This window comes from Talpa europaea (assembly GCF_964194135.1).
Source record: "Talpa europaea genome assembly, chromosome: 14".
In the NCBI taxonomy this organism is placed as follows: Eukaryota; Metazoa; Chordata; class Mammalia; order Eulipotyphla; family Talpidae; genus Talpa; species Talpa europaea.
Window position 1 is genome coordinate 6,249,090 of NC_140082.1, and position 14,251 is coordinate 6,263,340.

Consider the following 14,251-nt stretch of genomic DNA (forward strand, 5'->3'; position numbering starts at 1 on the left):
CCATCTGTGTACTTAACCTCGAGTATAAGCAAATAGTAAAGAACACCGTCTTTTATTTCTTACTATTTAACTTATGACGTAAAAATTTTTGTTGGATATTTATTTAGAGCTACTTACACCTCACCATGGAACGACTTCTGTCGGGTTAGCCTTTCCATTTTCATTATCCATGTTGCCTCCTTCCCTATGTGCTTCTGCTGCTGTTGAATTTTTCCTTTACGGGGGGGAGAGTTAGTGTCTGTACTTCATTTGGGAAAAACAATGACTTAACATTAAAGGTCATTAATAGAATTTTTTTGTCTTGAAAGGAACTGAAATACGATGTTGGTGGAGGAGAACGGTTTGACTCTTTGACAGACCTCGTGGAGCATTACAAGAAGAATCCCATGGTGGAGACATTGGGCACGGTGCTCCAGCTCAAACAGGTGAGCGAGTTGGGACGTTCAAGTCCATCTGTATTCCAGCTGTAGTCCAACTACAGAACAGTATCATGCACCTCCCTGTGCCTAATCCAGCTTTAGTTAGGATCTTCTCATCAAATCTTTTTTTTTTTTTTTTTAAGATTTTATTTATTTTTGTATAGAAGAACTAGGGTGCAGGACACAGGTATGGAGGGTGATGGGGAGAGGATTCACCAGAGACAGAGTGGGGTGTAGAACAGGTGGATTGACTGAAATACACTGCTGAGGTAAGCAGCGGGTAAGATAGGAGAGGTCAGCTGTGCCTTGTCATCTCCCTGGCTGGGGATTGAACTCAGGCCTTAGCCGTGATAGTTCTGAGACTTAACCCTTAGGCCACCAGGGAGGCCCTATTCATCAAATCTTGCTTCATTTATTCCCACACTCACTGCTCTCCTGTAGTATTTGAAAACAAATTCCAGATATTGCATCATCCCCATGACTATCTCCCTGTGATCCCTAAATGGCCTTAGAGAGTTTCTAAAGCAAGTTTTTGCCAAGTCTTCATTTTCATTATAGAACTTCCTTGGGTTATAAGTAATCACACTTATTCATTTGGGAGTTATCACACTTCCAAAATTCACTCTTATTACTTGTGGCAAATGATATTTCTCTAAATAATATTGTAGTCTTTTTTTTTTTTTAAAAAGATTTATTTATATGTGCATACAAGAACTGAGGTATAGGCCAGAGTCGGGGTGGGGGGGGAGGTGAGAGGATTCACCAGAGACAGAGTGGGGAACAGAACAGGCACATCGACTGAAATACACTGCTGAGGGGAGCAGCGGGCAAGTCAGGAGAGGTCTGCTGCGCCATGTGGGGAGCTCCCTGACTGGGGGTTGAACTCATGCTGCAGTGGCTGCGAACAGCTTCATAGGTTGCATCTTAACCCCCTGTGCCACCAGGGAGGCCTGATATTGTGGTCTATTTATAAAGAAAAGTTAGTTTGAATTTATATCAGCAGAGTAAAGTAGAGATTGGAGAAAGATACATTTTTTTGACAACAGAAAAGAAAGTGAAACAGGTTTTGAAAACTTTCATTGTGAATTACTGTGTCTTGTGAATTTCCTGTCCTTGCCTTATGAATATCAACACAGAAGTTATTTTTTTCATTAACACATTTTTTCTGTAATACTTTTTTCACTTCACACCAATGGCTGAATTTGATTAGCCCCTCAACACAACTCGTATCAATGCTGCTGAAATAGAAAGCCGGGTTCGAGAACTAAGCAAATTAGCTGAGACCACAGACAAAGTCAAACAAGGCTTTTGGGAAGAATTTGAGGTAAGTCATTAAATTTTCCTTCATATGCATTATTAAATCCTATTTTTAATGGAAGAGAAGTTGATCTTGTGTTTGCAGTTAGATCTGAAAGACTCAAATCTGTGTCCTTTCTTAATTTGGCCATTGATTGGCATGGAACAAGTTGCTATGGGGGCTGTTTTCTGGAATAGAAGGGTGTTGTGTTCTGGGAGGAGGGAGTTGGCAGCTCATAGTAAATGGATGCGCCAGTAGTTCCATTTGGCTCTTTTTTAAAAGATTTATTTATTTATGCATACAAGAACTGGGGGATAGGCCAGAGGTATGGGGGGCGGGTGACAGGATTCCGCCACCAGGGAGGCCCCATTGTTCATTTTTGTTGAATGCATGCTTTTTCCTCTCAGGTGTAGTCCCCGTAAAATTCCTATCATCAGTTCACCCATGAACCATCACCATAGTCTTTTGCGCTCGTCCCGCCCCTCTTTTGACACTCCTCCTTCCCCCTCCCCTGCAGAATGTCTCTAATTTATAGTTGCCTGTTAATTTTGTTTTTTTTATTTATTGTTGTTATTTTTTTTTTCCTGATCCCTTATTTGGTTCCCCTATATTCCTCCTATAGGTGAAACCATCCAATATTTTTCTTTCTTTTTTTTTTTATATATATATAGAGGCATGTTTTCGTTCTTTCTTTCTTTGTTTGTTTTTGTTTATATATGCATTGGGTACAGTCAGAAGCGCGGGAGGGTGAGAGAATTCACCAGAGCCAGAGCGGAGAGCAGAGCAGGCAGAAGGACCGAAGTACACTGCTGAGGGGAGCAGCGGGCGGCAGGAGAGGTCTGTGCGCCATGTGGGACCCTCCCCCGGTGGCCGGGGAGCAGCCGGGGATCGAACCGGCGCCGCAGAGGCCGTGGGCAACTTCGCAACCCAGCGCTCAACCGCTGAGCCACCGGGGAGGCCCAATCCAATATTTTTCTTTGTCCTACATTATTTTATTGATAAATATGTTAGTATTTTTTTTAACAATTTATTAATTTATGCATACAAGAGTTGGGGTATAGGCCAGAGGTGCAGGGGAGGCAGAGGTGAGAGGATTCACCAAAGACAGAGTGGGGAGCAGAACAGGTGGATCTACTGAAATTCACTGATGAGGGGAGCAGTGGGAGAGACGGGAGAGGTCTGCTGTGCCATGTGGGTCAGCTCCACCATGTGGGTCAGCTCCCTGGGCAGAGATCAAACTCCTGCTGCAGTGGCTGCCGATGGCTTCATAGTGCTGACACTTAACCCCTTGAGCCACCAGGGAGGCCCCTAAATATATTAGTATTTATGGAGTTCTTAAAAAATCAAGCAAAGTACTATTATCACATCTGAATAAGACAAAACCAAATAAAAATCTTGTCATTGTTCAGATTATGCTAGTTATTTTAAACAATTTGTAGGTTGGATCATTATTCAAATAAGCTCTGCTCATATCTTTAAATTTTTAAGACTTTAAATATTTTTTTTAAGATTTATTTATTTATGCCTACAAGAGCTGGGGTACAGGCCGGAGATGCGGGGCCGGGGGCGGGGTGAGAGGATCCACCAGAGACAGAGTGGGGAACAGAACAGGCAGACTGACTGAAATACACTGCTGAGGGGAGCAGCAAGTGAGACAGGAGAGGTCTGCTGCACCATGTGAGTTTCTCCCTGGTCGGCCGGGGCATTGAACTCGTGCTGCAGAGGCTGTGGATTGCTTCATAGTGTGGTGCTTAACCCCTTGTGCCACCAGGGAGGTCCAAGCCTTTTAATATTTTGATTCTCCTTCTGTTTTTACTCTTTTCCTTTCTCTTTCTATTTCTCTTCCTTTCCCTTTCCCTTTCCCTCTCCCTCTGTCTTAGTTTATTCAGGTTGCTCTAATAAAACACCACAGACTGGGCAGCTTACAGTTCTGGGGCCTGGCGTTCCCAGATGAGGGTGCCAGCAGGGTCGGATGGGGCTCTCTTCCTGTGAGGATTTCTGGTTGTGGCCTCCCATAGTGGAAGAGGATAGGGAGCTTTCTAGGGTTCTTTTATAAGGTCACTAATGCCATACACGAGGGCACCACCCTCATCATCCCCAAAGTCCCCACCTTCTCCATCATGACAATAAGCAGCATTCTATCAACATACAAGGGGAAGATAAGCATTCATATCTTAGCATCACTTTTCTGTTTGTAGTTTTTGTTATTGGAGAAAGCAGATCCTTGGTCCTGGGAGTTATTTATGGCTGGGTTTTGCTGAGTGTGTCTCTGGTGGAGTTTAACATGTTTCTCTGTCTTGTATTTCTTTTTTGTTGTTGTTGTTAAATGTATTTATTTATGCATATAAGAACTGGGGTACAGGCCAGAGGTGTGGGGGTGAGAGGATTCACCAGAGACAGAATGGGGAACAGAACAGGCGACTGACTGAAATACACTGCTGAGGGGAGCAGCAGGCGAGACAGGAGAGGTCTGCTGCGCCATGTGGGTAGCTCACTGGCCAGAGATTGAACTCGTGCTGCAGAGGCTGCGGTAAGCTTCATAGGTTGTGTCTTAACCCCTGTGCCACCAGGGAGGCCCTAGATCCGTTAATTTTTAAGGGATATAAGATCAGGATTTTTATTAACCCATTTGACCTTTCTCCTCTGCCAAAGCCCACTCTTAACATTGATTTCTTATTTGCTTTATCCATATTACACACACAACAGTCTTAGAATAATAAGACTTTAATTACCCTAATAATTTGATTCCTGAGAATGGTTGAATGTGTATATTTTGTATAGTTTTAATAGAAAAATTCTTCAGATAGAGTTTTCAGAGATGTGTAGATTTAAACTCATTTATTATAGTTCTCTGTGGTTATGTACTAACTAGATTCAGTTAGGTTCCTTGTTTCATTTTCAGTTGCATTTTAGAAATTTCTTTCTATAAAATTCATTTCTAATTATAAAAAATATTGCCCTTTGATTCTGAAGTCAAGTATGAGTGTTTTCAAAGAATTATATACTTAACCCTGTCTTTCCTCCCTGTAATTATAGCCATTTTTAAAAAAGCTTTAAAAATTATAAGCTTTAAAAATTAAAAGCAAATGATTATGTATTTCTACATTCATCTTCTTTTGTAAACAATTGCATCACTTTGCACCGTTTTTCCCCCCCAACCTTGCCTTTTTCCCTTTATCCTGGAGATCACGCCACAGTAGTATATAGAAATAGGTTTCATTCATTCTGGGTAGTTTCACATGTATTATAAAGAGGACACAATAAATGGCCTTGTGGCACATCTTTCCTTATGTTTGCTGACTTGTTAATTTCCACATTATGTTCCATGTTTAAAAAATGATGGTTGTGAGCAGCTCTCCTGACCACCTGTGACTATGCAGGTGCCTCTCTTTTTCTTTCTCCTTTTCCTAATAAACCTGTCCTTTTTAACTGTCAAAAAATAAGTAAAATAAAAAATGATGGTTGTTACTCATCATTAATTTTGGTTAGCATTGTTGCAATCTGCAAAAATTCTGTTTTGAATGAAAACTAATGGATTTAACTTGTGGTTAAATATAAGAAATAGTGAGCAATTTTCTAATCTTGACCCCTTTGAATGTTCCCCTTCTTTTTGAAATGGTAGCTGTGTGATCAGACCACTTTTCCTTTATGGTAACATGAAATTAAAAAAAACCTCACAGCAGTGAGGTGGAGGATTCTTTAATGACAAACTTACCTAGGATGATGCTCAGGGAATGGAGCTCAAACCTTCTGGAAGAGCCCATGACATCAGGGGTGTTTTCATTATCCATTGGTGGGCCAAGGTGTGATCTTGGAAGAAACTCCCAGCCTGATTGTTCTGGCCTTGGAAAAAGAGGGCTAATGTTCTAAATGTTGACCTGATGGTTTTATGCTGTCATGCCTCAGACTCAAGCTGACAAAAGGTGTGTGTGTGGGGGACCTCCATGGAGCTCAGACTGGGGTGATAAATTGCCAGGCACTAAATCAGGGCATTCATGTTTCATTTAAACTGAAGCTCAATCGAAATGGCTGATGACCTGCTTTCTAGTGCTCTGTGTACCTGCTTCTTTAATCCAGTCAATTAAAAGTTGCCCTTTAAGATTGGGGCCTGGAGAATAAGGCTGAGAACAGAACAAACCAGTATAGAAAACCTAGATCTGTGCGAGCAGCTACTCATTATAATCTAAATCCTTGGGAACTGAAGTTTGATTCACAACAGCAAGACATTAGTATTTTAGTGATTATACCTTAGTTGTTTCCTGGAAGGTGATAAATTTAGGATCATTTCCTTCTTCTCATGTACTCTGATGGTCTTTAAGGTGAACCAGACCTCTAAATTGCAGTGCCACTGGTAATTTCACCCTGCCAGCTGTGTTTATTTGTTTGGATACAGCTCCTAGTTATCTGTAAAAGCTCCTCATGTCGTTTCAGATATGTTTCTCCAGAAGACACTTAAGATTACTTTCACTTTTGACCCGTGTTATAGTACCAAGTCTCTTGTGAATTTCTGTGCCTCTTTTCTCCTTGACTACTGAAATAAATTCAGTTTGCTACTGACCCCGCTGTGGCTTCCACTCTTTCCTTCCTTCCCCTCCACCCCACTGCCCTCTCTGCACCCACTGTCCTTTCTCCCTTCAGCAGATTTCTCTGCTTTTTAACTTACAAACCTTACTTCTAGGCCATTTCAGATACTGAAACAAGCAACTTGCAGTCCTTGTGCCATGTCTCAGAGATTCTCACAGGCTCTGAGGCTGTCCTCTCTGGTCCAAGACACAATCACATACAATGAATATGTCTGCAGGGGCCACCCTGCAGACAAGTAGTTCTCAGAGATGGGGGTTGTGGAGGCAGGCATCCCAAAAAATATCTGCTGAAACCAATGGTCACTGGTGGTGGTAGTGATTTCTTTGTTCATTCATTCAGCAAATATTTATTTATTTATTTTTAAGCTCCTCCCCCCCATTTATTTATTTATTTGTTTATTTATACAAGCACTGGGTATAGTCAGAGGCATGGGAGGGTGAGAGAATTCACCAGAGCCAGATCTGAGAGTAGAACAGGCAGAGTGATGAAGTACACTGCTGAGGGGAGCAGCGGGCGGCAGGAGAGGTCTGCGCGCCATGTGGGACCCTCGCCCAGTGGCCAGGGATCAAACCAGCGCTGCAGAGGCTGCGGGCAGCTTTGCAACCCAGCGCTCAACCGCTGCGCCACCGGGGAGGCCCTCAGCAAATATTTATTAAGCACAGACTCGGCTGGAGTTTCTCTTCTAGGTTCTGGGCATGTAGCAGGAAACATGTCAAAGTCTTTATCCTGTAGAGCTTATAGTTAATTGGGAGAGACAGACTGTAAACACAGAAACAGGTCAATATTGTTGTGCTGGTGATAATTGCTACAGAGAAAATAAAATAGGGTAAGACTAAAGGGTACGTGGATTGGGGCATTACTGTTTTCCATAGATCTCTCTGAGAGTGTGGCTTTTGAGCAGAAACCTGGAGGAACTAAGGAGCAAGCTGCAAATGGCATCAGGAAGAACATTCCAGTAAAGGCAATAGCAAGTGCACAGGTCCTGGAGTGAGAATGTACTTAGCATATTGCCCAGTCTGTGAACAGGCCACTTGCTGGAGAGGTATGGGCAAGAGGGAAGTGCAGGAGACACCAATGTGGACTTGACATGTTTGTATTTATACTCACACGGTTTTCATTAGGGTTCCTGGTGGGGCGTGGCAGATGCACAGTTTAGTCTTTGAGACCCCTGTGCATAGCTTGCCCAAGAGGTCGCTGTGATGAATTTCAGGACAGGTTTTGAACTTTCTGTTTCTGATCTTAAAGCCCCCACAGCACACACACTTACAGATAAACCCCCCACAGCAACTTTTCAACTGGGACTTTTTTTTCCCAGTGCTTTAAAGCTTGTTTTTCTTAACAATTGGATTTTTGTTTTAAGCCCAGCCTCCTTGTCTGTTGTAGGACGCTGTGTGCAGCTTGCTAGTGCATTTCAATCATCACATTGGCAGCTCCACAGATGCCCTGGGTGCCACCAGCAGCTCTGCTGGCTCATGTGGCTCCAGGAGAAACCATTGTTTTCAAAGCCGCAGTCCAGTTTGATTTCTTTGACGTGATCACATTTTGCTCAGGGGAGCTGTGCATTCTACTTGGAGATGGTTAGATTTTGTAGAAACAAGACTTTCACTGCACCCCAAAGCTGTGTCTAGAATAATAAGTCCTCCTGGGCAATCTCTAGGGGAAATCTTCCCATTGGTGACTAAGCTGTGCCACATGAAACAACAGTCTCCATCTAGGCTCCTGCCTTGTGCTTAGAAATGCTCCGGGTCAGCAGGCAACTTGGATTTTCCAGCGGGGCCAAGTTCTATCTCTCCATAGAAGAGCTGCCCCCTGCCTGTGGGCAGAGCATTGCAGTGGTTGCAGTATTCCACATGCCAAACACTCCATTCTGGAGAATTCCTTGTTTCCTTTGGAAGTATCTTGTAGAGTCAGAGTGTCTGTCTGTCATTCTGTCTGTCTTTCTGTCCTTCCACTGTCAGGTTTTTCTCTATAGAGTTGTTTCCATTGGCTGGAACTGCTGACATCTTTATAGAGATTCTAAGAACCAAAGGTGCTTTTCAGTGCTTAAACATCTCTGCGTCACTTCGTCCTTGGCCTTGAAACCACCTTGCTGCTTTCTGCGTTGGCCATTGTCCTTCATTGAGTGGGCCTGTGCTGCAGCCTCATGTCTTCTTAGCTCCTCCTTTGTAACATGAGTCCCCTAGTATACTGACATAGCACTATCAGAAGACACCAGTGGCTCGCTTATTGGTAAGTAAACCAGTCTTCTCTCCAGCCTTTTGAACCTGTGCCATTTCTCTGGTCTTGGCAGCATGTACTTGTCCTTCTTCCCCTGCCACGTGCCTGTCTTGCTGTTCGTTACCCGCTCTCCTCCCTACCCAATAAAGCTGCTGGTTCTCGAAGGTGTGGTCTGGGTCCTCTGCTTATTTTGCTTTAGATTTATTCTTCCTTGCGGTGTGGGGACCTTTCCACCTTCTGTCCCCAACACAAACTCTGGCCTACGTTCCCTAACTTTGGGGATGTCCTTTCTCTTACCCACCTACCTCCTTCACCTGCTGCCAGCCTCACTCCTCCCAGATCCCATCTTCAACTCCTTTTCTTGGATCTCTCTCCCCAAATCCCACACCGCATAATTAACTACACTTAATTATAGCTTTGTCTTGACTCTTTGCTGTGGTTTTGTGTATCAGAACCTGTTCTCCAGGGCGCCTGCCTTTTACTTCGATTGTCTTCTTAAACTTCACCCTGTGGCAGGAAGGAGGAGCTTACAGCGTGCACCTGGGAGGCCAGCGGGGCTGGGTGGGTTTTAGCCCTCACTGCTTTGTAAGCACGTGTCTAGCAGCCTGCGAGTCTGCAGTGACTGCCTCCCTGGATGGCCTGTGAGCTCCTCCGGGACTAACTGCCCAACTCCATCCAGGGAAGTGTGACATGCCTTGGAGTGTTGGCAGCACATGGGGTTCTCACCTCCCTGGGGGACCTGGTCACACTGCAGGGTTTGCAGAGAAGAGAACGGAGTGAGAAGTCGCAGTGTCCTCTGCACAGATGACAAAGGGAAACAAGTTTTTTCAGCCTTTTAGAAGGCCTGTGTGGGACCTGCCCATCTGCCTTTCTCACTCCCTCCCTCCCTCTCCCTCCTGGGGCTGCAGCCATGGGCAGGGCGGGGGAGAGTTAGTAGGCGCTGTTATATTTTTGTTTATTACTTTTATAAAAGGTTTATAAAACCTTTTATTGACTCTTTCAAACTTACCCCAAATTAGAGGAGTGATATGCTGCACCTCTCCTTCCCAGCACCTTACTTAGTACTTACCCACATCTTGCCCTTCATAAGCAAAGTGACCGTGCAGCTTGGTCTGGTCAATGGCAGTGGCTTTACTGCCTCCTGACCCCAGCAGTTTGTCCCTGTTTCTCAGAGCAGTGCATGCAAACTCGGTTTAGGCTGTGGCCTGGGGCGCTGGCATCTCGGCTGTGCTTTTCGAGGGCTACTTGCCCACCTGTCCTGATCCTGTCCCTCCCCGGCGTGCATGCCCTTGTTGCGAAGAGCAGGGGCCTTCAGCCAGGACTCTGGAAGCATGTGGGGTCTGTTTCGGTCATCAAAGCATAGGGGTACAGCTACTGGTATTGGGCTGGCAGGGGCCAGGGTGGAGAGCAGGCACGTTCATAATCATCCGTGTTAGGGGCCGAGCTCAGTGGGCCCAGTCCCTCTGCAACCGGTCCTGTTGCCGGGCTTGATGTACCACGGGATCGGGGCTTGACTTGCTCTTGATGTCTTTGAAGGTTTGTTCAATAGGGTGTTAGTCCCTTTGGCTGTAGATCTGCTTTGACTCATGCAGTCAGGTAACCAGGTTGCCTCTGGTCCTTTTTGAAGGTTCATTGGGGCAGACCGATTGGTTGAATTCCTTGGGAAAACGGAATATCTTGCAGCCTTTCCCCAGCTTCCCATGTCCTTTTGGCTGCCTGTCCTCAGCCTGATCATTAGCATCCCTGCCAGACCCAGTGGGGAAGGGGCTGGGGACAAAGTGACTTTCAGCAGACACCATCCACAGCCTTTGAGCCCCAGGGCCCACTGGTGAGAGCAGGTGGTGGGAGATAAACCTCAAAAGGACTTAACTGATTTAACCTCCTCGGGGCTGGGCTTATTGGCTATTCCTCTGCCTCTTCCAGCCCTCAGCCTGGTGCTGGGAGGAAGCGCCCCTCAGCAGGTGGTGTCTGATTATCTCTGGTGCATTGGGGAGCCTCTGCGGGCAGAGCATGGAAAATCACAACTTCTTTTTATTTTCAGTCTCATGCTGGATGGATGGCAGACTTCCACTGTGGTAAATGAAACAGGTCTAGGCAACTGGGGTCCCGGGCACAGATGCCGAAGGGCGCATGGGCACGAAGGAAAGAACTGGGAGGAGATGCACACTGTTAGTCATTATTAATCTGTGACAGCTGCCAGCCACGGGCAGTTAGGGCCCAACTGTGCCTGGCATCAGGGGCTCTGGGCCTGTCCTTTCTGGAAGTCTCTGTGGCCCAAAGCCTGTCTCAACTTGTATACTGTTCAAACTCCAGATCTGCGCAGAGGCAACTGGGAACTTAGTGCAGGATGAGGCTGACCTGAGTCAGCCTCGGCTACTCTGGCTGACCTGAGTTGGTGGTGCTGTCAAGTATTGATTAGGAAGCCCCTGGCAGGAAACTGTGAATTTAGCCTGGCAAAATGTCTCTGCTCTGGAGATGATTTCTGGTGGTACCTCATGACAGGATGGTTGAATTAGCAAATGAGAAAGCTCTCTTTTTTTAACCCTTATCCAACCTTGTGGCAGCCTGGAAGGAGGTCATATTGTCCTTTAGCACTGCCTTCCACCCTGCCACGGCCTTCGACCATTCTTTTTACAAAGCCTAGTGCATGTATGTCCAGGTAGAACGTGATGCGTCTCCCATCTCCTTGCCTTCTGTGTGTTGCAGGGGCTGGTGTTTCCATGGTGCCAATCATGCAAAGCTTTCTTTGAAATAAACTTTATGAAGCAGAAAAAGAGGAGATCAATTTAAGAAAACAACCGAGGGTGTGCTTCAGAAGCATCTGAAGATGCTTCTCAAATGACTAATGATCAGGAAACGCTGTTCTGTGTTTTGCCTGCAGTGAATTTCCGTTATGTTGAAGTCAGGTCAGCAGTGTTGGAATGGTGTTCTGAGTGTGGGGTCTGTGGTGCCAAGGCCATTACCAGCGATGGTCTGCGGCTTCTCTGTTTTCTTCCTCTCTTTGCTCACCCAGCAAACACATTTCGAGGGCCTGTGAGGTGCCTAAGGCTGTGTGTGTTACTGGCATAGCCCATCATCTTTGTGGTCCAGTGGAGACAGATGAGAAAGACCAATCTGGGATTTAAGCAGGACACCTGGGTCCATGCAGGGAGGTAGTGACGGCAGTACTCAGCATTACGTGGCAGAAGGAGTCAGGCCCTACATTGCCGAGTAGGGCCGGATAATTCCCATAGGAGGAAGTATTTGACATGGCCTTAAGGTACAAGTGAAACTTAACCCTCCCTAGAACTCAGGGCAGAAAAAGGTAATTGTAGACAGAGGGAATAGCATGTCCATGAACATCAAGGCCTGAAGAAACAAGCGAGTTCAAGGCCCTTAGGTATAATTTAGTGTAGCTGGAGTATAATGTGTATATCAACTTGAATGTGCCTTTGACTCACTGGGAAATCTTTTTAAAAAATTCTTTGGAGGCGTGGCCAATCTCTCCTGTCTTACCTGCTGCTCCCTTCAGCAGTGTTTTTCTTTTTTTTTTTTTAAGATTTATTTATTTATACGGAACAGGGATATAGGCCAGACGCATGGGAGGGTGAGAGGATTCACCAGAGACAGAGCAGGAAACAGAACAGGCAGACTGACGAAATACACTGCTGAGGGGAGCAGCAGGCGAGATAGGAGAGGTCTGCTTTGCCATGTGGGATTCTTGCTGGCCGGCCGGGATCGAACCTGCACTGCAGAGGCTGCGGACAGCTTCAAAGTGTGGCGCTCAACTTCCTGTGCCACCAGGGAGCCCCCTCTCAGCAGTGTTTTCTGTTCATCTGCCTGTTCTGCTCCCCACTCTGTCTCTGGTGAATTCTCTTACCCTTCTGCATCTCTGGCCTGTACCCCAGTTCTTGTATAAAATAAATAAATCTTAAAAAAAAAATGTTTGGGCCCCCCTAGTGGCACAAGGGGTTAAGACACAACCTATGAAGCTAGCTGCAGCCACTGCAGCATGAGTTCGATCCCTGGCCAGGGAACTCCCCACATGGCGCAGCAGACCCCTCCTGTCTCGCCCGCTGCTCCCCTCAGCAGTGTATTTCAGTCAGTCTGCCTGTTCTGTTCCCCACTCTGTCTCTGGTGAATCCTCTCACCCCCCACAACTCTGGCCTGTACCCCAGTTCTTATATGCATAAATACATAAATCTTTAAAAAAAAAAGTTCTTTGGAAAGTATTGGTTTTATTTAAAAGGAATTGTGGGCAGAGATTTGCTGGCAGTGATCTGAACAAGCAGGAAAATACAGTCAACACCACTGAAGCACAGCTAAAGTCATTCCAGGACGTAACAATTTATCAAGCATTACACTCTATTAATTGATAATAATTACATTACACTCTCTATTAATTGACTGTAATTGATATGAAAATGGACTTTTTTATAAAGTGCAGGTTTAGATTGCGTTAACTTGGGGCAGGACAGAGACTGTGTATAGCCCGCCCCCAGGTGGTGCCGGCGCCCTGTGTATGGACCACCCATGTAGTGCTGGTGCTGGGTGAGGGGGTGCCCCTTAACTACTCTGTTCACTAGTAATGGCCAGCATGGTTCACTTGCCTCTTTTGTACTTTCTGCGTACCTTATTTTACTCTTATACCAACTCTGTAGGATTATCTTTGTTCTTGAGGAAATGAAAGCACAGACAGGAGAGGGACTGGGAGAAACTGAGGTTAGAGACAGGCCTCCTTTAGCTCAGAGATAAGAAGGCCTCAGTGAGTTGATTTGAAAGCTTGGACTTGACCTTGAAAGCAGAGGGAGAATTGGAAGGTGATGAAACAAGCAGGGACTGGAGGAAATGTGCCATTTATAGGGTTGCTCTGACAGCGCTTCCTTCCCCCCACCATGGAACTTGTCCTGCTGTTCTTTTTCTCTGCTTGGTTGGTGTGTAAGTGACTGGTTCAGTTCCTAGTGCTTGCGCTCACTGAAGCTCACCTTAAGGACCAGTCTAAACATCAGGATTGAAACTTCTTTTTAAAAAGATTTGTTTCATTTGTTTATGCATACAAGTGCTGGGGTATAGGCCAGAGGTGCGGGGGGTGAGAGGATTCACCAGAGACAGAGTGGGGAGCAGAATAGGCAGACTGACTGAAATACACTGCTGAGAACAGCGGAGAGACAGGAGAGGTCTGCTGTGCCATGTGGGTCAGCTCCCCGGCCGGAGTGGCTGCCTATAGCTTGATAGTGCTGAGACTTAACCCCTTGCACTACTGAGGAGGCCCTTGAACCTTCTTAATAGCAACACTGCTAGTGAGAAGTACTCACAGTTAAGAAGAAATGCCAGTGTGGAAAATGCAAATGGCTTTAATTACTTAATCTGAGCTTATTTTGAACTCTCAAGTGATAGGTTCTTTGTCGGAGTTTCTGTCCAGGATTCACTAACTAAACACTTTTGTTGTGAGTTGTGTGTCATAGCTGAATAAAGTGTCAAATAGCAATTTAAACTTCTGTCTTTCTTACCTGTTTGTGAAATTCAGATAAATGAAATGGAGTGATAACAGGGCTACTATTGGAAAGTGTTGACTGTCTCTCCTTGTGGAAACCATCCAGGGGGGGCTTCTTTGCCTGGTACGCGATAGAAAACACACACATTTTTTTTTCTTTTTAGTCTGCCTTTCACTTTCTTGATTGGCCCATTTATAACTTTCCATTAATACGTAGGCTTAACTAAGGTCCTTCATGGGGGTCCTTTTTGTAATTTTGAA

At 45.4% G+C, this 14,251-nt stretch overlaps 1 protein-coding gene across 1 annotated transcript in view; it reads left to right on the top strand.

Annotated features, from left to right (window-relative positions):
* PTPN11 (protein tyrosine phosphatase non-receptor type 11) overlaps nucleotides 1–14,251 on the top strand; it is a gene marked incomplete at its 5' end in the record, with an annotated part of 60,824 nt that overhangs the window by 20,270 nt on the left and 26,303 nt on the right. The window contains 2 exons of the mRNA XM_084253192.1: nucleotides 309–425; nucleotides 1,630–1,743. Coding sequence (XP_084109318.1) covers nucleotides 309–425; nucleotides 1,630–1,743 — 231 coding nt within the window. The remainder of the gene's footprint in view (nucleotides 1–308; nucleotides 426–1,629; nucleotides 1,744–14,251) is intronic.